At 37.2% G+C, this 24,726-nt stretch overlaps 1 protein-coding gene across 1 annotated transcript in view; it reads right to left on the bottom strand.

The window, feature by feature from the left end:
- Window positions 1-24,726, bottom strand: part of Akap6 (A-kinase anchoring protein 6) — a 418,711-nt gene that overhangs the window by 53,440 nt on the left and 340,545 nt on the right. Inside the window, exons 10-11 of the mRNA XM_051195831.1 lie at window positions 18,075-18,221; window positions 14,886-15,107 (exon numbers count right to left, since the gene is read on the bottom strand). Coding sequence (XP_051051788.1) covers window positions 14,886-15,107; window positions 18,075-18,221 — 369 coding nt within the window. The remainder of the gene's footprint in view (window positions 1-14,885; window positions 15,108-18,074; window positions 18,222-24,726) is intronic.

The raw sequence follows: 24,726 nt of genomic DNA, 5'->3' as shown, positions 1-24,726 counted from the left end.
AATTAATCAAAAAGAAATTTTGTTTCTTTTATGTTCATTAAATACTGTGTGAGCATGGGGTGGAGAAGAGACAGGCTTTCTAGGGTTTGTTGGCCACTAGCATAGCTTCAGGCTCAGTCAAAGACCCAGTTTCAAGGGGGTAATAGGAGAGTGACAGAGCAGGAAATAAGATACTCTCCATGTATCTGCACATAAGCACATTTACCTTCCCCACATACATCATACACATATACCACACACACAGACACACACACAGACACATACACACACACCAACACAGCAAAAGTGTATTAGTAAATTTCCCATCTTGTGCGTGCATGTGTGGTATGTGTGTGTGTGTGTGTGTGTAAAATTATACATTCCTGGGAATGATTTTAAGTAATTGAATACAATTCAGAAGTGATTTAAAGAAAAAGAAACAACTGTGTAGGTTAAAGTTGAAATTCAGCAACAGTTTTAAATAAATCCTGCCCACATTAGGGTCTACAGGAGAAGAAGGAATTGAAATAAGGTCAATGAAAGACACCAAGCCCAGAATAAAGGAATTTCTTCTGTTGTTTTAATCTCTGTCTCTCTCTCTCTGTGTGTGTCTCCCACCCCCCCCCCCTTTGTGTTACTGTGAATGATGTGAGTGAATGGAAGGTGAGTACATGTCATGGCATGCTGATGAGTCTAAGGACAACTTTGGGAATTGAAAAACCATAATGTTCCTCAAAGGATGTATGACTATTATGCCTCTGTTTAAAAATACTACATAAAATGTTTTTAAAAATACATACACAAAACACCCCAAATACCAACCTGTATTGTAACTCAAACAAGCTACAAGTTCAAAGACTCAGGCCAAGTGTTTCTGAAACCATTGTCATAACAAAAAGTAAACCCTTAGAAAAAAACTTCAATTTATTTTTTGAAAATGTACATATGGGGTCATATCCATGGCACTAAGCTAGAGACTTATGAAAATAAAACAATTGCTATCAATGAGGGTATTATAAAAACAAAAAGAATTTTGGGAACTAGCAGGATAGTACAGAGGGTAAAGGTGTTTGATGCCATGACTGAAAACCAAAGTTAGCTCCCTGGAACATATATATGTATATGTGTGTATTTAACACAAAATTGCTTGTAGTCTGAGGTCTATATTAGTAGTCAAACACTTGTGTAACATGCATAATGCCCTGCATTTAATGCTTACTACAGAAAAAAAAATGCAGTAATGAGAAAAGCATTCTCTAATTTACCAGGAAAGAAGAGCCACTGACTGTCTTACCCAGCTGTGAACCCTGCAAGCTACAATAATGACTGGCTTAGCAAGATACTCCCACTGATGCAATAATGACACAAATGTTATGGGGATAACTAGCCACTTTCTGCTTGGATTTAAAGCCTGTTCCACAAGATAGAACACATATCTGGTACTGTTAGCTTGGCCAAAAACACATGGCTGGCCAGGTGATGAGCTCTAAGGGAGACTAAGTAGTATTATTCTGCTAAATGCACATAATAATAATAAACTTCACTCTGAGTTCTTATACTTACATAAGTGTGTCTCTCAACAGTCATCACAGAATTTTGTTTTGGAAATTAAGCACAGAAAACCATAATTGGTCAAATATGTAGAGAAAAGGGGGGCTAAGGAATGTTTAGCTCTAAATAGGACAGCAAGATGGTACCATTTCCCACAAAGTTCAGGCATTATTATGGAAGAGGAGGCAGAAAGATGGAAAAAGTGAGAGGAAGAAGATGTCAGTAGCAAAACAGTATTTGCTGGACATAATAACACATGAATTTGCAGTGGCTGGGACTTCATGCACATGACTCATTCAAGATCAAGTCAGTGAAAACCCCAGCATGGATAAGGGGATGCCTCAAAAAGCCCCACCACTGTCTGAGGATCTCTTGGCTACTAATGGCTCCAGGTGAAGGAAGAGTGCACTTCTTCAGAAATGCAGACCCATGTTTGAATAGATGGTCCCACATCCATGGTAACACAGGCAATACTAAATGGACTCAGTAGGTACTAAGAGATAGATAGGTGGGTAGGTAGGCATGCAGGCATGCATGTAGGCAGGCAGGTAAGTAGACAGACAGACAGACAGACAGACAGACAGACAGACAGATAGATGACAAACCAAATGAAATTTGGAGAAAAAGTGGGGGGAGGGTGAATAGAGGAGGAATTGAAGGGAAGAATATGAGGAAGAGATTTGATCAAAGCACTTTATATGCATATTGTTAAAAAAATCAGACTTTAAATTTTTTATTATAAGAGCTATAAAGATGACTCAGCTGTTAAAAGCAGTTGTTGCTTTTCCAGAGGAACCAGGTTTAATTTCTAGCAGCCACATGGCAACTCAGAATCATCTCTGTCTCCAGTTCCAAGAGATTCAATGCCCTCTTCTGGCCTGGACAGCCACCAAGCATGTAAGTGGTACATGTACATAGATGTAGTCAAAACACCCATACAAATAAATTTTTAAAAATTAAAAGGAAAATAAGTTGAATGTTTTTTTAGTGTGTGTGCATACTCAGGCATGCCTATACACATGCATGCAGGCTTGGAGCAGTCAGAGGACATCTTGAGGGAATGCATTCTCTCCTTCTTCCATGTGGATCCCTAAGACAGAACACAGATCTTCAGGCTTGGCAGCAAGAGCCTGTACCCACCGAACCTTCTCTTCAGCCCCCATAACAGACTTTCAAAAGTGCAGGAAATATCTAGGGAATTTAATCCTCACAGAATAGGACTTCTAACAGGACACTAAATACAGAGAGAAGCTGGGATAATACAATAATGGATAAGACATTCCAACTCAGACATGAGATTTACACTTTGAAAAATCAGTTAGGAGTCAACTGAGTCTTAGAGGGGAAAAGGAAAGAAGAAAAGTATGAGAAAAGAAGAAAGGGGGCAGAAGGAGGGGAGAAGGATGAGAAAGAAAACCAAGAGCCACACAGTCCTATATGCATTGGATATTACCTTAAGAACAAAACTCAGATCCTGCTTGGTGACCAAGATTTAAAAACAACATAACCAGTTTCGATGACAAGGGTGTATACTTCTAACAAGATTTTATGTTCAGCTAAGCTATTGTGAAGTAAAAGTACAACCCCTTTAGGACATGGAAGGGTTTGGGAACTAAACTAAGAATCTGTAAAAACTATTAGAATATGTAGTTCAGTAGCCAGAATTAGCAATGTTTTTAAACAAATGGAAATCACAGCTTACAAAACTAAAGCTGACCAATGAAAAGAACATCATGAATAACTGCATTTTGTTATCCTGCATAATTTTTTATTTGTATGTGTGTGTGTGTGTGTGGTGTGTGTGTGTGTGTGTACATATATGCCATGGTGCTTATATATAGGTAAAAGGACAATTCATAAGAATCAGTTTTCTCCTCCTACCATCTATGTCCCAATAACACAAGTTGAGTCATCAGGCTTGGCAGCAAGTTTTTTGACAGTTTGAACTAGCTTGTTGGCCCCTACTTTTAAAATTCTTATAATATATAAAGGCAATTCTTGAAAATATGAAAAAAGATCTAATGGTGTTACAAAAATAAAAATAATAGCTAAAAATCAAACCTTAGATATATCAACAAAAGTGGAGATACAGAGGCATACAGGAAGCAAACTCATTTTTCTCGTTTTAATACTGGTATCTTTAAGTAGTTAGCTCATTCACAAAACTTTAACAAGCCTTCCAATTCACTACTACAAAACAACACTCTGATGTGGGATGTCTTCCTGTATTCTGTGAATATATGTTGTTTTTATTGCTTGATGAATAAAGCTGTTTTGTCCAATGGCCAGTCAGAATATAGCTAGGTGGGAAATCCAGACAGTTACAGAGAGAAATAAGGCAGAGCTGTGGAGATTCCATGTAGTGGCCAGGGAAGCAATATGTAAGGTAACAAGTTGCAAGCCTCATAGTAAAATATAGACTAATAGAAGAAATGGGTTAATTTAATTGTGAGAGCTAGTCAGTAATATGCCTGAGCCATTGGCTAAACAATTATAATTAACATTAAGCCTTTGAGTGATTATTTGGGAACTAGCAGATGGGAGAAAAACCTCCATTTACAACACCTTACACTCCAAAATGTTTAAACACAACACTGTAAGCATCATGCTTTGCTAACACCCAGTCCAGCCCTTACTATAGGTGTTCAATAAATATTTAGTTAATGAAAACATAAACAAATGGGATCAGAGGTATAATTGACCACCTTAATCAACAAAGTAAGTGTGAATGGACTTAGCTTATACAAAAATATGCACTCTTAGATTTGTTACGAATGCAATGTATAAGAAACTTTAATAACAAAGCAGGAACAAGGACAAATGTGGATATCCTGAGCCATGTATGTGTATGTGTGATTGTGCAAATGCAAGTGTGTATGCTCACACATGTTCATGTGTGTATATTCATTTGTATGTGTGTGCATTGAACAAGCAAGGCACATATGTGTATATTAACGTGTGTGTAGTGTGTGCGTGTGTGTGTGTGTGTGTGTGTGCATAAGAGCAGCATGTGTGTATTGTGTAGCAAGTGACTTGAATTCAAGAAATGCAGAAATGGCAAGCTGAGTTTATTTATCATTGCACTGTTTCTGGCTAGCTTTGTTAGATTCAAGCCCTCCATCTCTTTAGTCATTAACTTTCACCCAGAGATTTTCATCTTTGATTTTTTTTTTCATAGGCTGCACTACTAGTTTATTTGTGGGAGATTTATAAAGCCAATAAAATATATTCATGTCATCTGTATTGCCATGCAGACTAAAATTCATGACTTGGGAGATTATTTCTTCCTTTACTTTAGTCCAGAATCACTATTCAAATTGGAGTTTTAGAAAGAAAGTAGGTCCAAAGAGGAAGCTTGCCACCATGATGACAAAGGCAATAGCAAGGCATCATTGGTGCAAGAGATGCCATGCTCCCCATCATGGTGGTGATGAACTCTAACCCTCTGGGAATGTAAGACCCAAATAAACCCTTCCTTTTATAAGTCCCTTGGAACAGGGTGTTGTGTTGTGGCAGTAGGAAAGTAACCAAGATAGAGAGGAAAGAATCACCTTAGAGATTCTGTTCTCTGGGTTTCTGTCTTGTAGCTTAGTAACAAATAAAAGTGTATTAAAAGTGATAAGAGAGATATTAAGAATGGAAGCTTCATGACAGGTGGTGGTGGCACATGCCTTTAGTCCCAGAATTTGGGAGGCAGAGACAAGTTAATCTCTGAGTTTGAAGATAGCCAGGTCTACAGAGTAAGTTCCAGGCCAGCCAAGGCTGTTACACAGAGAAAACCTGATTCAAAAAAAAAAAAAAAAAAAAAAAAAAAAAAGAAAAGAAAAAAAAAAAAAAGAAAGAAAAAAAAAAGGAAAGAAAGAATGGAAGCCTCTGTCACTCTGATTCCAGTTGGACTTTTGAGTTAAAATTTCCCCTTAACTTCCATGAATCTGATTTACCTGGGAGCAACGGAGCAACAATAGGATAGGAGTGAGTACACAGATGGACTCCCACATCCTCAACTCAGGAGCAGAACTCCCCAGGTCCAGGGAAGCATCATTCAATATTCTCTCAAGAAAGGGATAACTAGGGAAGGAGAACTTTGATCTTTCTTTCCTTCTTCCTTTCTTCCTTCCTTCCTTCCTTCCTTTCTTCCTCCCACCCTCTTTCTTTCTTTCTTCCTTCCTTCCTTCCTTCCTTTCTTCCTCCCACCCTCTTCCTTTCTTCCTTCCTTCCTTCCTTTCTTCCTCCCACCCTCTTCCTTCCTTCCTTCCTTCCTTCCTTCCTTCCTTCCTTTCTTTCTTTCTTTCCTTCTTTCTTTCTTTCTTTCTTTCTTTCTTTCTTTTTTGAAACAGGCTTTCTCTGTGTAGCCATTGCTGTCTTGGAACTAGCTCTGTAGATTAGGCTGTTCTCAATTTTACAGAGATCCACCTGCCTCTGTCTCCCAAGTGCTGGGATTAAAGGCGTGCACCACCACTGCCAAGTGACTTTGATGTTTCTTTTTAAAAGTGAGTAGCACATATTCACTGTACATAGTGATTTTAAAGACATCTTAATTCATGTATATCATGTACTTTGACCATCTCCACCCCCATCTCTTTTCTTCTCAATTCTTGCACCTGCCCCCCCCCACCCCAGCACACACACACTGATTTCTGTAACGATATACAAATCTAGGGTCCATAAATAGAGAAAATGTAGTTTTTGGTTCCTGAATCTGGTTTATCACACTTAATATTTTTTATTTTTATTTTACATATCAATCCTAGTTCCCTATCTCTCTTTCCCTCTTTCACACCCTCTCATGCCCCCCGACCACCTCCCCTCCCATCTTCCCCCACTCCACATGTAGGGTAATGTAGGGGTCATCTAACTCTGTCAAATCATTTGGAGTAGGGACTAGGCCTTTCCCCCTGTTTCTAGGTTAAGGGAGTATACCTCTATTGGGGTATGTGCTCCCAAAGTCCTTTCGTGAACCAGGGATACATCCTAGATCCACAGTCAGAGGCCCCTTAGAATGCCCAGACCTTCTAACTAAGACCCATGTTTACGGGGTCTGAGTCAGTCCCATGCTGGATTCCTAGCTATCAGTCTGGGGGCCCGTTAGCTCTTCCTTGTTCAGGTCAGCTGTCTCTACGTGTTTCTGCAACCTGGTCTTGTCCTCCCTCTCTGCATCTGGATTCCAGATCTGCTCAGTGTTTAGTTGTGGGTGTTTGCTTCTGTTTTCATCAGCTACTAGATGAGGGCTCTATGATGGTAGGCAAGTTAGTCGTCGATCTCATTATCAGGGAAGGACATTTAAGGTAGCCTTTCCACGGTTGCTCAATTTGTTAGTTGGAGTCAGCCTTGTAGGTCTCTGGATATTTCTTTAGGTTCAGTTTTCTCTTCAAACCTATAATGGCTCCCTCTTTTATTCTCTCTCTCTCTCTCTCTCTCTATTCCTCCCCTGACTCAATCTTCCTAGTCCCATGTGCTTTCTTCTCCTGCATCCATTTTCCTGCTATTGATAAATACTTCAGAAAAATATACTAAAACTACCTGTAAACACTTTCTTTGACTGACCTATGCATGGTGGGTCACGTGTAATGCCAATAGTCAGCAGGTGTAGGTTTGAAGATCAGACATTTAAAGTCATAACAGAGAAAGCAAGGCTAGCTTGGGCCATCTAAGATTGTGCCTCAAAAGACCACAAAGATTACTTTGGGTTTTTTCATTCCCATCAAATACTATTATGAATAGGAGTGACTTAAATTTATCATTGAATTTCAACCTTTATCAGTCAGGTCTTCTTACAAGTTGGCTCTAGATTGTGTTCAATTACTTATAGTTATTTTTATGGTATTAAGTAGCAAGAGTTTTTAATATGTAGCAGAAAAATCTGGTACATTTTTTAATGATGATACATTATTTTCTTTTGATTGGCACATATGGTTGCTATAAAGCCTCTAAAAATATATATAAGCCCCTTAAGACAATTGAACCCTTCTCATGTCTGCTGACTTAGAAGTGTTGGCTTGCTTTGGTTTTTTACTAGGCTTTTTACACAGATTCTCACAGCATTGTCAATAATGCCATCAGAGGCAAGAACATCAGGATGATCCAGGCAGCATTAAGAACTATGGCCACTTTTCTCATGTGTTGAAACTTAAAAATACTCTCTCCTGCCACTTAACCTAACTACTTAAAAATGTGACTTCTGAGGCTCATAAAAAATGAGCTTGTTTATAATGCCATTTAGGTCACTTACACTAGCTATGGAGAATTTTCTCCAAATGTCTTAACTACATTGGTCTTATTTTTGTTTCCAAAGACTGTGTATTGATATTTGAGGAAGAATTTCTCTTTTTAACTTTATTTTCCTTTGCTAGTGTATATTGTAAAAATACATTTTTCATCTTGACATTTTCATACATGAGTAAATGTACTCTAGCCATGCTTATCTTCCCTCAGCCTCCTTTCTTCTTACTCATTCCCACTCTCATTCTCCCTTCCTGTTTACAAATAATTCCTCTTCTATTTTCATGTCTTTAAAGAAATCTAGATTCTGCCTATGAGAAAAATCATGTGATATTTGTCTTTGATAATTGTGTAGTTCAGATAATAGGATCTCCATTTGCATCCATTTCTCTTAAATGACATTATTTTGTTCTTCCATATGGCTGAAAAAGAGTGTGTGTATATGTGTTTGTGCGTGTGTGTGCATGTGTGCATCATCCACTGATGGCATACAGACTGACTCCATGACTTAATTATTTATTAGTAGTGTCACAACAAATGCAGACATATATTTACCAAATTGCTATTGGATGATGGCTTTGATTCCATGACTCTAGAGCAGGAATGATGTAGTTTTATTATGTGATCTTTCTTATTTTAGTTTTTTTTAAGGGAATCTGCATACTGACCTCTTCCTTAGTAGATAATTAATTTACAGTGAGTTTCATTGGGATTAGAAAGTAGGGAGTGTTCTTCCAAGTAGCTAAATTTGTCTGAGCCTCTTTAGGCAACTCCACTGGTCTCTGATTCTTCCAGGATGCTTGAATTATCTAACAGCATCTCTTAGCAGTTCCTACCAGTTATATAAAATGCTTGGTGATGGAGGAACCTATGAATCTGGTCAATTTCAGAGACTTACTGAAGTCTTTGGGTGACTACTTCTTGGGCTTAGTAAGCTTCAACGAAGAATGGAATGCCCCATCTTCACTTAGAATATCCTGTATCTTAGTGAGCTCTATTATAAGATGAAGGGTTTTATATAGGAGGAAATTGCTACCCAAAAGTAGTATTTCTTATTTTGGTCTGTCTCTTCATTTATTTGCTTCTTTGGTGGTATTCTATTTGGAATTTTGTGTGCCAGGGTCTCACTGTGTTGCCCAGGTTGACCTCAAATTTGTGAATTTATTTTGTCTCTTGAGTACTAAGATGATAACGTGTATGCTGCCACACCTAGAACAAGTAACATTTATTTCCAGAGTGACTGCTCATTGCTGCTTCACAGTTCATAGTTAACATTAAATCCTTTTAGAAGCCCTACTCCATAAATTTTCATTCCCATGATTTAAAACATTGACACAGATTTCCATTAGCTGTGTGTATTAACTACTTTTCTCCTTACTGTGAATAAATATTGGACAGGAAGAAACACAAAGGACGAAGTGTCTATTACAGTAAATGATTGAGGCTACAATCTGTCTTGATGGGAAAATCATGCTGGTAGGAGCTGCTTGAGGCTATGGCTGCAGGACCATGAATGTGTTTGCTCACATGTAGAAGTATGGAGAACCAGAGATTGAATATACAGCTAGGCTAGGCAATATCCACATGGCTTTCCCTTGACGACTCACTTTGTACAACTACAGCCCATTTTGTGAAGATTCTGCAGCTTCTAAAAAATCACTACCTGCTATTGCTGAACCACTCACATTCAAAACAAAATAGCTGGTCACTAAATATTCAGAGACAGGATGTGGAATAGTAGAACAATATACCCCATCTCAATGTTCTCTTCTATAAGTAGGGAATAGCAAATCCTAGTAGCTGCCTCAGAAGGATGATGAAAATTAAATAAGCAATTGTAGATCAAACACTTAGAAACAGCCACATACCTTACAAGCATTCAAAAAGTATTAGCTGTAGTTGTAATGTGACACTAAGGTAGTATGGTTGCCCACTTCTCGTGTGTGTGTGTAGTGCATGTGGTGTGTGTGTGTGTGTGTGTGTGTGTGTGTGTGTGTGTGTGTGTGTGTGTGTGTGTTTCTGTTTGTATAGCTAGTAAGTATGTATGTCTATGTGGAGGCCAGAGAAAGACATCTGCTATGCTGTTTTATCGTTGTCTGCTTTAGTCCCTTGAGGAAGGGTTTGTCACTGAAGCTGGAGTTTGCCTTTTTCAGTGACTTTGGTGGCCAGTAAGCCCCAGCAAGCTTCCCATTCCTAGCAATGTAAAGCCACCTTTTATACCCTCCCTTTTATGGAGATGTTTGGGATCTGAACTTAGTCACTAGGCTATCTCTTCATCCTGGTTTCTATTTCTCAAAGAGGTGCAGATGCAGACATTTCCACATGGGTGATTTTAAAAGTCTGATACAGGGTCAGATAAACATGGCCTTTGGGTCAAATCTAGCCACCACTTGCTTTTGTAAATAGTTCTAAAATTAATTTAATCAAATCCAGCAATATTTATTATTAAATATGTTGTCTGTGGCTGCTTTTGTACCATAGTATCAGTAATGTAACTGACAAGGATTATATTACTTAGCCTGTTACAGAAAACTGTTTTAAGGAAAAACAAAGTTTCTGCAGGTCTCTGAAAGACCAGTGAGTAACAGTGGGCAACTACTGGAGTGGGCATCAAAGAACAATGCTTTTGCTGTTTCTGTTGTCCCCATGTACCTTTAAATAAGTCACATTTACTTTCCACAACTCAGGTTCTTCATTCCTGAAAATGATTAAGTGCACATGTAAGAAGCTAATTAGTAACAAACATGATTGGTCAAACTGAAATTGCTACATAAATTTGAAGCATCAAATGCCGAGGTTACCATGTCTACTGCGTTCTTGCCTCTTCTGGGTGACAGCATTGTAGCAGGTCTACTCTCACTCCCCTTCCCAGGCTGGTTTGGGCCTCGGCCAATGCTGTGGGTTTCTTTAGCTGGTAATAGACAATTTGTTCCTAATTTAGAGTCTTTAGAATAATTAATTTGGTTTTGGGATACAAGGAACATATGATTAAGCAATTATATTCCTTTCTCTCTGAAGGGTCATGGTTAAAAGGCAGTACCTTCTAGCCAATGGCACTGATACTCCACTCTTAGGTGACAAAGGTCCTTTGCCAGTTGGCCTCATTAAGTCCTTGACATGAGCTCCCCCAATTTTTTATTAAACTGTATTCAGTCCTCAACAATTTTATATTTCTATCCCAGGGTTTTGGAGTCACACCTTCATGGCACCCCTGTGCTGGGTTTAGACTCTTTATTGTACAGAATTTTCTTGTGTCTAATCCCTCATCTACCACAATTACTGCCTTACAGACAAAAAAAAATTCTATAATTTGTCTTTTTCTTTTTCCCTGTGAAACATTAAATTCCTGGTCTCTTTCCTTATCACATACCAAAGTGAATAGGAAATTCAGCTCTGTCCACAAAGGGATGGACTTTCTCTTTTATACACAGCATCTCTTTTCTGTCTTCTGGATTATGTACTGGGGGCCCCAGCATTAAAGCCTTGTGGTTTCAGAGAACCAACAAGTAGTAGGTAGAGCTAAGGCCTAGAGGTAAAGCTCTCTATGCAGCCAGTGATGGCAGAGGACACGTGGGAATCCACAGGAGATGCAGAGCACACAGCCTTCACAAGCGCACCACACAAAGAGTCTCCGTCCTTCCCTGACCTGAATTGTTTCAAGTTCTGTTTTCTTTAGACTCTGGAAAGCACAAAGTTTTATTCTGTGTGTGATAATTACAAATTATGATTTTGAGACATCATAAACACTGCATTGCATTTTATACTAAATGACAGACATTTAGTTCTGTTATACCAATGACTATGGTAAGGCATGGAACACTTGGTTAGTTACACAAAAAGTACTGAGAATAACTTGCAAATAGCTTATAAATATTTTTTAAAAATTTGTCTATGAAGGATATTTATTCCAACAGACATGTATAAATTTTTAAGAAAAAAAACAACAACAAAGTACCCTGCCAGATCTCCTATATTTGTCTACTCAAACTCCTAAAGGCTGACTTCAGGGTTGGTAGGAAAGCAGCTAGTTGTCTAGCATGCACAAGAACCGTGTTTGATCCTAACATCATAAAGAGAAAAAAGTTGACTTTGGAGTCATAAAGGAAATGTGTAAGGGCTCCGCAATCTCCAAAGGTTTGAAGAGTTTCACCTTAGAAGATGGCATCTAGTAAAGGGCACTTATACAGTACAAATATGGAGACCTAACCTTGACACACACATCCCATCTATCATAGCTAAAGCTGTGGTTTTTGACTAAAAACCCGAGAAGAGTAACTAATACATCTCCATGAAAGAAACAATGAAATGCACCTTCGTGCTATCTTCCCTTCAGAGTCACTGGTATGGAAGGATACTTAGGAAATATCAGTTAATATCCATTTTACATAGCAATTCACTCAAAGAGCATTACAGCCACACAATATTGAGTCCTGGATCTCAATATAATGCTACTACTCATTAAAGATGACCTTGAACATACAAAACTTGAGTTCCCTGTGCCTCTAATACACATATAACCCAAATCAAGATCCTCACAGCTAATTCATAGTACTGCTATTAGGATTAAATGAGGTATATTTACATATTCAAAATGGAGACAGTTTTAAAAGGAAGTATGTTATTACCACAGCCAACACCATGAATGATCTTTGTATTGTAATTGTGAATGAAAAAGGAACTCCTAAAGGGAAGCTTACAGCAAGGATATCTCTGTAACGAAATAAAAAGCAACTAACATTAAGGAATTCAATGTATAATAAATATTGGACTTGAGATCCTGGTTGCCTTGATAGAGCAAGGCAGGGGACAGGGCAAGGACAGGAACCACATGATTAGGCTTGCATTATTGGTTACTCTTCTTACCTTTTCTTAGGATAGGAGATTGTCTGTTGTTATAGAACTTTAAAATTGCTAAAGAGACAGGAGTATAAGCACAGATAACTCCATGGATAGTGACTCTTTAAACTACTACAAAGATACATCTTTGAAAAAAGAGGAAGTGAAACAAAGTATGGTCTCTGCTGTAATGAATAATAGTTCTCTGTTATTTTTAGGTACTAAATAAACACTGAGCTAGGTTACCAGATGCGATCATGCCTTACTGGCTAGAGCCTGAAAGCACAGATTCTGTGAAAGACTGGAATTCTTGATACTACGCAGTGACCCAAAGTCCTAAGTCCTTTCCTTGTGTTGACCCCACTTCCTTTCTCCCCTTTCCTACTTCCTTCTTTCTCCTCCTTTCCCCTTCTCATTTCCCCTCCACTTCTTCCCCCAACTTCTCTCTCTTATACTTTACTTTGTTACTTAAGCCTAGCTTAAAATAATATTGACAGGACATAAAGCTAGAGATCAAAGCTACTATCCTTTGAAAGCAACAACAAAAGTATTGCACTTATGCTTCCATTTATAATAACAGCATATGTTTTCTGAAAATGCTTTATTCCAAATATATATATGTGGGGGGGTATGAATGAATGATCTGTGAATAATACATATTTGTGATGATAACTTACTGTTATCTCCACATTGGGGCTTACAATGTCAAAAGATTTCTATCTTTTTGAATGCACTCACTACATAAAGCAAAATAATAAACTATGCAACTGCAAAATAAATACTATCAGAAGCCCATTTTATATATACAGGGAGAGATCAAGGAATCATAGTATCATGTAAGAAACATGACCATGACCACCTGTCAAACAATTAATGGGACTCAAATATGACCTAATTCCAAAGCTGGGGACACTAGTCAGTTCACTAAAGCTACATGAAAGATACAATGGAAGTTTTAAAAAGTTTTTATAGCACCTACCCCTGTAGTTGTCCAGATGACCTGTAAGTTGTATGCTCCTTCTCCCTGTAGTGTACCTTGAGTGGAACAAGTTGGTCATCTGGACTTATAAATACAACATCAGAAGATGAATTATTTGATTAAAATAATTTATATGAGTGTGATACAGGATATTTACTGGCAAATTCCTTTGAGGGTGCCCTGTTTTATGTTACAGCACAGAGCAAGATGAGAAAAAATTGTATGGTGACTATATAGATTGCTAGATGGTATCGGGTTAATAAAGCCTGGTCCTAGAAAGCTTTGAGAAGAAATATTTGCTTGTTCCAGAAAGTTCTTTCCTTTATAGTTGTTCTTTTCTTCCTTTTTAAGATTTTCATGCTATAAGGTATCTTGCCATTAATTCATTCCCTAGCAGTAAAGCCTCAAACTGACCAGCCCAAGACCAAATAATCAGTGTTCAGGCAGTATGGGCTCTTTTGGACAATGAGGTAAAACATTTAAATGTTAAATTGCACTATTGCACTCCTTGGGCCAGCAAGATAGTTCATTGGGTAAAAGCACTTGCCACAAGCCTGATGACCAAGTTCAGTCCCCAGAACATACACAGTAGAAGGAAAGAACTAACTGCCAGATGACACCCTCTGACTTCTACATGCATGCTATGGCATGTGAGAGTTCATGCAAGTGCACACACACACACACACACACACACACACACACACACACAAATCAATAATTTAAAGAGCTCTTTAAACCTTGATCCAACTGATACCATATAAAGAACAAACTTGGAGAATGCATCTCCGTGGGACATAAACACAAAAACAATATTGATCCAATTGCCAAGAGTAAGCAACATTCTACAGTAGAATGCATCTATAATATGGGCTCTCTCTTATTTCTTTCCTGTGTGAATCGCTGACTTCTTCATGTGTAAAAGTTTTCTTTTGTTAGCGTTAATGGATATCGATTAAATCATGTGTTTTTACCATATCAATTTATGGTAGGACATTTTGTTAAGGTATTTATGGAACACTTAGAGGCCCCAGTAATCTCCCATGTTTGCTGGTCTGCTTTTAATTTATCAAAGTCCTCTTCTAACAGACATTGCACACACAAACAGACAGCACAGACTTCCTCTATACAGTGTGTATTTGATACGTTTGATGTTCGTCTTTGACACATATAGAGGTTAGCATAAGAACTGTATAAATTCCAGGAAGCATTTAAAGGTTAGCCATACACAGATGCATGAACACCATACTTTATGTACTTGATAAATATTTCATCTCTCTCATAAAGAAAGCTTTTTATCAACTTTGATTGTTCTTTTTATTACCTTAAAGTACTGGAGTTGTTTCTCGGCACTCATTCCTTCCTTCTCTTGTCTCAGACAGGAATTAAAGATGAGAAGCTCCGTATCTCTCAGCCACCTTTTCAGTTCTTTGATCCTGACCTCCAGCTGCCTTACCAGGCTTCCGCTTTCAGGAGACAGCAGGTCACGTGGGCCTGACCCACTGTGCCCTGCCATTGTGTCCTGTATCTTCTCTCTTAGGGTTTTCTAATGCATCAGATTAAAAAGGAAGAAAAACAAAACAAAACAAAAAATAGATTAGCTGACATGCCCAAAACACATAGCAGGAGATAACGTGAGTGTGCATAGTGATCCAATCCTCCTCATGACTAATGCTGGGCTCTGCTTAGCTTGATGGCACCTCTGGGGCTTGCTTGTGCATCCAGTGGGGATGCACAAGCAAAACTTCATTCTTTAGACTTGCCTTTCACAGAAAATAGCTCTGGTCCAAGTTACCATGGTCATGAACAAAAATTCATCTCAATTCTCACAGCAAAATGTTTCAGTGAAAAGTTGTCTATGTAAGTATTCAAGAAAGATAGAGGCCTGAATTTCATCGATGTACAGAGGCCAAGAGTACAGAGATAAAATTCCATTTTTTTTTTTTTTTTTTTTTTCTTCTGTGAAGTCTAATTCCCCAAATAATATGAAGGACCACTGTTAAGGAGATATATTCTGTGGTTTGGCTGTCCTTGATCTCAGATGACTTGGGGTTCCTCAGCCCCATTGGTCTTCCTGCTTTTCCTTTTGGATTCAGATAATTTAACAGATGTGTTAAAATAATCCTCAGTTCGCTGTGCGATAAGCCTATGTAGACTGAGCACTACGGCATAGAGGAATTTTCAAGCTGGTTTTCTTTTCTTTCTCTTTGGTAGGAGCATTCTCTTTCCAGAATCAATAGGACTTAATCTATAATGATAAATTCAACCTAGAAAAATACGCTCTAAAACACAAATAAAATTAAGTCAACAAACATTCATCTGCTCCACGGACTTCTGTAAATAGTGTCTTTAGGAGATCATGACAGAAAAATAGCCTTCCGTGGCAACACCCTTACATTTTCATGGTGCAAATATTGATAATTTGAGGACCCTCAGTGGAATCCAGATTTAGCTATTGTTTTTATGCTGTAACAAAAGTAACAGCAGGAGGTGAAATCAATGCCCTTGGAGGCTAGGGTCACAAAAAGGAATTTATTGCCACTTTTTTTGTTCTGGAACAGTTTGCAATCATAAATTCTTTATAAACAGAATACTTCAGAGAATGGTCCGTCTTCATAAATATACGACAGAGGACATCAATTTCATTTAATTCACAATTTGTGTCAGCGCAGCAGATGCCAATGCCTGCCTTGATAGGGTTGTTTAATATGCAATTGAGACAGAGTAATATGCAGCACAGGGGACAAAATTTCACAGATTAAACTGTACGCACCACTGACATTTCATTCTAATGTATTTTCATTCCACACTGTTCACCTTAGATGAAAGAAATATTAAAAACCACATCCCTCTATTTTACTATTGTTAGAAGTTAAAATCCTTGTCTTTAATTTTTTTCATGCCAATTAAAATGTAATCATGCCAATTAAAGCAGTATGCCTACTGCGTTAGTGTGGCTTCAGCTTTATTAAACTCAGCTCTCTGTCCTACTCTCCCCAAATTACTGCAAAACTGTACGGCATTTGAGTGATATATTGTCAAAATGGCAACTATTTGAATGACATCTGACTCATAGAGACTAATTAAATACTGCATCTTCAATGCAATAACAATTTAAATTTTTTTTTTTTTTTTTTTTGGTGAGGAGTTGATATTCATGACAAACTTTAAACAGTTTTCTAAGGGAATACTGTTATTTATCAAATTAGGAAAGATACATTTCAATGCACGGTCAACTGTTTATCACTTTATCTATGAAGCCAATAAAGTTGCTATTCTTCTCTACTTTGTAAACAATCTTTGAAAATATCATACACTAATCACATTTCTCCTGAGAGCAATGGATGCTATAGAATTTAGTAGGTCCTGATTTAAACCTCCATATTTTAAAGCAATTACATTAATTATCATTAAAAGGTGAGGCCATAATAAGTAAGAGAACTTTTAAGATTTTTAAGTTACTTTGAACAACTGAAGAGTGTAGAGAATTTAGATGAGAAACGAGGGCTTACATGTACAGGCTTCTATTCACTTAGATTAAGCATGGCATAAACAGGAACACTGGCATGTCTCCAAACCATCACTGTACATGGAGAGCTCCTAATTCAAAATATTTCTAGAGTATTATTTCTTTTAAAAAAAATTTAAAGAGGCAGAAAAACAGAGCGCTTGAAAAAATTATGTTCTGTAACTGACACCACCCATAGTAGCTATTATAACTAATCATTTAGGTAATTGGCAAATTTCGCTTACCCTTGATTTGAAATGAAGGCAATTTAAAAGAGGAGCTGATGAACAACTACAGGGTAACTTCTCTCTCAGCTGTCACCCAACAATAGGACAGTGCTGCCGCCTACATGATGCCATCCAGGCCTCTGGGTAACAGAATGTCTATATTGCCCTTTTGCCAGCCAGCTTCTTGTATTTCTTTGACTGGGAACTACATAAATTTTTTTTGGGGGGGGGCTTTTGTTAAAAGTGCCCTGAAAATTGAGGCACTAAAAGGAGACCGATTTAATTCTGTCATTGAGATTTGAGTTAAATTTGCCTATTTGATTTGGTAGCTTCAGTCTGACCTACAGTGGCAACTCCACTCTTCATTTTAAGGATACACTGAATAGTTAAACAGTAGATGTCTCTAACATGTACCTTCAGAACAAATTCTATTAACATTCATCCAAGCATGACAGTCAGTGTATATCAGATATACTGTATTAGAGTTGACTTGGTGCATACCCTTAATACATGGCACATTTTACTTACTTTTTTATGTATTAAAGAACCAAAATTATTAAAATCTAAGAGGAGACAGCTCAGAATAAATTAAAAAAAAAAGAGAAGAGGAAAAAGCAATGTTTTCCTCATAATAACATGAGTAGCTTGTTTGAAATGTAAGGAGTGAATTGAAAGAGAGAGATATTTGTGCCTCAAATTAGAAATCAGACAGATAGAGTACTTCACCACACAAAATAATGTACACATAACCTACAAACAGTAATAAAAATGCAAATACCCCAAGCAGTTCCCATTTTTCATTAATTGAATCCACTTTTTGCAGGAGATCGTTTGGTAGTGCAACGCCACCTTTCCTCAGGGCTTCAACATTGCTAAGTAGTTCTGTCTTTTTTAGGTGCCTGATGGACATTTCCACACTGTACCGCTGAAACGACAAGGCAGGGGTGAGTCATTAGAAGGCAGAGGGATTTTTAGGAACATCTTTGAGCAGCATTTGCACTACTTACTGGGATATAAGGTCTTGTTTTCCAAGAAAATTTACTGGGAGGCTAAGCCTCATCACCTTGGGTGCCACACTAATGACAAAAACACTCCAGACAGTTGCTACACATGCCCATACACATACTGTTGTCTTCAAAGAGTTTTGTCATACTGTTGTCTTCAAAGAGTGTTGTCTTTTTGTTTTGTTTTGTTTGTTTGTTTTTTAAGACAGGGTTTCTCTGTTTAGCCCTAGTTCAGTCCTAGCTTTTGTAGTCCAGGCTGGCCTCAAACTCACAGAGATCCACCTGCCTCTGCCTCCCGAGGGCTGAGATTAAAGATTTTTGTCCTTTTAAACTAAGTTTTCATATGCATTTTATGTTTTTAACCTAAAATATAGTAAATAAGAAAATGCCTGGCTTACTATTTCAGTTAATTTGGGTCATCATTTGGCTCTAGAGATACCTCTCTCATCTGTACTCTCGGTAGATACCTCTTGGAGAAGTTCAATGTAGCTTTGTTTGTTTGTTTGTTTTTTGTTCATGAAATGTATCAATCACTTGCTTGGGAGGTGACCCTTACTTTTTTAAGGAGAGCTTTTCAAATGAAGGTGATTGATAGAGGTTATGAAAGATGAGAAATTGTGGTTTAGTCTCTAAGACACTTAGACTTTATTGACAAAAAAAACCTAATAAAATTACCTTTGAAAGAAAAACATTATCCATAACAATTATGTGACTTCTTTCTTGTAAGTTTTCTGACGTCTCAATTAATAATTTGTTTTTATTTTTCTTTTACTTAAAAGCTTTGTGAGAGCTAAAGAGAGAAAAACATACACAAATATAAAGAGGGAGAAAGCATACTTGTTCCTTGGGATAGCTATTGCTTATTGATTACCATAAGCTGTCCTGAACTTCTGAGCTGATTACTGTAGCTTCCTGGCCCCATGATATGTTCTATATTCTAACAAACTGCCTAGTGAGTCTCTTAAGAGATGTTTCCTGGAGACAATGGAATAATTACTGAGTAAAACATTTTTATGGTAGTATCCTTCAAATACCTGTATTTGGAAAAGTTCATACAGAAAGTCTTTTGAACAGCTGAAGTAACTATCATATGTATGTGCACATCAAAATATACTTGCCTATAAAAGTAGGTTATAGAGAAAGTATTAAGTGTATTTATAATTCAGGGCACATTTCCAAAAGTGTCTTTCTTTGAAACAACAAAATCAGGTGAGTGAGCCCCATGGTAGCATTGCTCCTTTGCCCTAGTGAGCATGGCTGCCCCAAGGTAAACACTATGATTAGATCTAAGAAGGAAAACTCTTGTGTATGGAAAAAGTATTGCCAGTCATCAGGTTCCTAATGCCCTCAAACACATGGATGATTTTTAGTCCCCTTGGAAAACACCTTATATAAAACTGTAAACTAAACAAGAATTGGGATTAGCTTGAAAGAAAACATGGTGTGAAAGTTCTGTTTCAGGTACCAAATCTTCAGCATTTGTGTGGGTATGCTTGCATACTTTTAGTTACATATTTTAATCTTCCATTTACACTACACATGCACATCATTTGTATTATGTAAACTTCTCCAAATGTTAGGCATTTGTGGACCACAGAACAAAATGTTTTAAATGAGGTGATTTAAAGCATTTTATATTATTAATGAATGTTGATCAGGGTGTCAGAGTATCTAAAATTACATGAATATGCATATTGAAGAAAATCAAGGGTTGCTTTAGAGCTCTTTCAGAATTTGGACTGTGAAACATGGGAAATTCTGATTACATTTCTAACTGAAGACAATTACCACGACCATGTTACTCCATTACAGAAAACACACTGTCCAGTTAAGTTTTCTCAATTCAATACTCAACAAGTATTGTAGAAACCCAAATAGTATATTATTTGTCAAAGTGATGACTGGAGGAGAGGCAAGCTGCTTTATGCAATCAGATTCCCATGTAAGATTTACATAACTAATTAGGTAAGACTGACATAATGTGTATGGGGGGGTGCACATTTCAGCCACGAAGAGGACTATTATTCAAATCTTTCCTTATGTCACATGTATAAATCAACAGAGAGAGTCCTATAGTTGTGCCTTCTGGGAGTGGCTTTTGCTGGCTATTGGCTTTTCTTGTGGAAACTCAGCCTCTCTCTTTCCCAACTTTAAATGTCTCCTCTATCACATGTTAGTAAGAAAGGGGGATAGTTTAGATTATCTCATGAAAATGATAATATATAATAAATGTAATAATGAAAATACAAAAAGCATTTAATTTTATTTTAGACAGTGAAATAATTTTTTCCTGTGAAAAAATGTTGTGTGAGTAGTTATGGCAATAGCTAATAAGATGGTTGGTAGACTAAAAAAATCTTTATTATGTGAGCTCTCTGTATTTCTACATAAATAGCCTGATGAAAGATGCAATTGATAGGCAATGCCTTCAAACAATAAAAGCTAAGAGGACCTAGTTAATTGTTAGATATATTGATATGTGACCAGAGAATACTAGACTGTCCTGTAATTTCAGGTATTAAGTATTTGAGTTCTGAGATGCTGTGAAGGTTGAATCTAATATGACTTAGGGCCCCAAGGCTGTGTGTATAATGGTGCCAGGAGGGTTGTATTTTTGTTGACCCTACTATGCATTTACTCTTCTCTAGCTAGCATCCTTTTCGAAGCAATAGACTGGGAGAATCAACCATCAGCTCTATCTCCTCTTGATCTCCTATCAAGTGGGCTACTCTATCCTGTGGTGAGAAGATAATTTAATCTTCATATTCATTTTACCCACAGCAGTAAATGAGCAGAATCTGCCCCATTATGTTCCATAGTCTAGGGATGTTATCATACAGACCAGTTTTCAATAGCCAAAAATGAGATTAGCAAAGTTAAAGTCAGCTGGCTTTTCTTGAGTGCTAAGGTAAATAAGCATCCGGTATTTAACTTCCCACAGCACCTGCTGTGGGCCTTGCTGTCTAGTCAAAAATAAAATATACCCCATTCAAAGAGTATATTTACATTATTAAGTGTATTTGCTTGGCCAATTCAGTTTGGTCTAATGAATCCTCTTAATAGATTTGTGAATAGTCTAAATTAAAGACACAGGCCACTAGTGTCTAAAAAAGCTATTTCTTTGGGTATAAAGAAAAGTTTAAGAAAATAGAGTTAATAGTAGTCCATTGTCTTAGCTAAGAATTAAAATTGAAACTCTGATTTATAGTTTATATTTTAAAAGCACAAATGCTACAACTAAATTAACAACAAAGCCAGTTAAACCAGGGATTTATGAAATAAATGAATTTAGTAACAAATACAGACTTGATTGAGATAACTTTATTTGACACTCATGCTAGGCTTTTCTCCATCCCCTAAAACTTTCCCTTTCCTTTCTTCTCCTTTTTTCTTTCCTTTGCTTTCTTCTTTTTTTTTTTTTTTTTTTTTTTGTTAAAAATCACACCGAAAATTCTGCCCAAATGGAGAGAGGAACAATGCCTTGAAACAGTGTTAATTGTCACCATGGAAACCAGAAGAATAAGCCATTTTGAAACTGGTATAGAAGGCACACATTGAGAAACTCACGCATTTTTCTGCCTCCCTCAATGTTAAAGAACAAGATGCCTTGTCACGGTGAGGTCAGAGAAAGAAAACATCATGAAAGGGTGGTAGATACTCAATGTCTAGTAAATAAACTAAAATAAAAATAAACCCGATACAGCTGATGCTATAAAAAAAAAAAAAAAAAAAGAAAAAGAAAAAAGAAAGAAAGAAAGAAATAGAAAGATTGTCAAAAGATGGCCAGGACTGGGGGATAGCTCCCACCTAGTGAAACTTCAGGACTACATTATGTGAACCTTGCCCCCAAAGCTCCCTGGGAATTCTGCTGTTGTAATAAAACTTCAGAAGAGGGGAGAAAAAAAGGCAGCATGATGGAATTCAAAATAATGCTCTAAAAGCACACAGAGAGATTAAGACATTCATTGTAAGACTTTTGTGTGGTGCTTCTGGTGACCATGCTGAAAAGAGACCAGACATTGCTAAACGGAGAGTGAAGCTTTGGCTCCAAGAAACACAGAATTAAAGCAAACAGTTCTCTGATTAAAGAATATTGCTATCCGATTCTGAGTCAGCAGGGTTTGAGTACTATGTTGTCTTTAACTGGGCATCCGGTGACTTTATGTTAAGAAATTTAAGACAAGGACAATTATCTTGTTATAAGAATGACACATTTGAATCTTTGTCCAATGCAAATTAGTATCTCAAACACCTGTATTATTTGTCATGATTATCTCTCCCTGCCCCCACAACAAGCAGAAAAAGAAAGAACAGGGTGAAGACAAAATATATCTTAGTCTATCAATAAGGAAGTGTATGCAAGGAACAAGGAACATACCCAACCCAAATGACCACAAAATAATATGTAAAAATATGTATTTTGCACACAAATGCAAGGACATGTCTGTGACTCTCACCCTGTATTCTCTAGCTAGTGTTTGCCCTTCTCATTTGAGACTTCATGGTGGCCCCTCAGCTAGTCCATGCCTAATGCTATTCACTGGTGAACAAAGAGTCTTTTTATAGGAAAGTCCAGGTCCATAGCTCAGCTGTACTGGTAGAGGCCAATGCTGCCTCTCTGCAGCGGCTCTTGTGCTGCCCTCTTTTAGACGGCTAGCATCCAGCATCTCACAAAGCCTGTGTTGCTTCCAAAGGAGCCAGTATCACCAACACTTAGAGAGGATGCTCAAGTCTCAAGAAGAGGGTTCAAGTACAAGACAAGTTATCATGGCTACTTCTTGCAAACTATTTGTATCTTACCATTAGAATTTATGGTGAATAATTGCACAAAGAAATTATAAAGACTCCTACAATTGTCCTTGTAAATTAATAATAGCCTTTCTTGATTGGGATAAATTTGCTGCTGAGCCTTTGGAAAAATTAAAAAGTGCAATGTCATTTAAAATTGCCAGAACTCGCACAGCAAATTACATCTGAGGTTAAGAATTGAGTCCCCCCTCCCACTTCCAGCTTATTCCATTTGCATGATCTGGAAATCACATTACATTGGCCATGTATTGTTAATTGAACATAGATTGCATTATCTTTAATATAAATCAAACTACAAATATTAAAATGAATTGCAAATTCCCTAATAGAAGATCATAAAACAATCTTTTTAAAAGTATCTCCCATTAATAATTTAATTCCAATTATATCACTCAGCAAACTTAAGTAGGAGACCAGGCAACTTATTTCTCCAATCATTTTTTTTTCTTTTACATAAGGAATATCTATGTGTTTTAAAACAAACATAGCCAGGACAGAATTTATTGTTACTGAGTAAAGATAAAAGCACTGATAAATGAAAACTTTCCATGTTAAGCTTATGTACAATTCTGAGTAAGAGTATAAGGTCTCTCAGTTTCCCCTCTCTCTAACCCATGTCAAAGGTGAAGAAAAAAAAAACCTAATGGAAAGAGTCACTAAGCCTAAGAAATATTGTGATTATGCCTTCTGAAATTATAAAACTGATAATTACTATTCTATTTATTTTTCTAAAGGCTTTTCTGTCCCCTTTGATATTTCTATAAATGTGGTATCTTTCTCAAGCCTTTGCATGCCCTTTATTGCGTTTATATCAAATATTTAACACTGTTTAGGGCATATCCACCACTACCAAAAACAGTTATATTCCCAGCAGTCCTACTGTTTCAGGCAGGGAATGTGATTGATCCTCCTAGCCTGAATTGAGTAGAATGAAAAGAAGCGGTTGGAAAATAGCTGCAATCATTTAATGCAGATGACCTCTGACAGCCTCGCAGCGCTTCTATCTGAACAGAAATTTGCATGGGGTCTCTGTGCAGAGGAACAATGTAACCTAAATGGTAGACAATCTTTATTCTAATGAAGTGGGTGTCAAGGTCAATGTAAAACTGCAATGATAAATGGTGCACCACTAGGCAAGAGAAGTTGCATGGGCATTGTAGTGCTTTCACATTAATTGAAGGCTGAAACGCACCGCGTGAAAAGCACAAGCCCCTCTTTTCACCATAATGTGTTAATGCACCGGCGCTGAGATGATTTCTGCAAGATGTTTGCCTGTTGACATGTAGCTACTGCGGAAATAATGACGCTATGACAGAAGTGGACATTTTCAGAATTTGGTGTTTTCCTATGGCAGAATTATAAAAATTTTTTTTAAAAAAAAGCCCCCAAATAGCATGGTGTCCCCTAATGTAGTCCCTTTGATCCTTTTTTCTTTTCTTAGTTAGACCTGTCTTTAATTAGTTTCCTTTTATAGGACCTTCACTCAGTACTTTCCTGCTGAGCATCATTTAAATATTGTTTCCCCCTGCTCTTTACAGTGTTCAGCTTAGTCTACAGCTTAAAAACTTTTAGATGGTGACTGTCTGTCCTAAGTGAAAATTGTAATAAAATGCGTAT

This window comes from Phodopus roborovskii, unplaced genomic scaffold, assembly GCF_943737965.1.
Source record: "Phodopus roborovskii unplaced genomic scaffold, PHOROB, whole genome shotgun sequence".
Taxonomy (NCBI): domain Eukaryota; kingdom Metazoa; phylum Chordata; class Mammalia; order Rodentia; family Cricetidae; genus Phodopus; species Phodopus roborovskii.
Note: the sequence above shows the minus strand (reverse complement) of the source record. Positions and strands in the feature narration are given on the sequence as shown.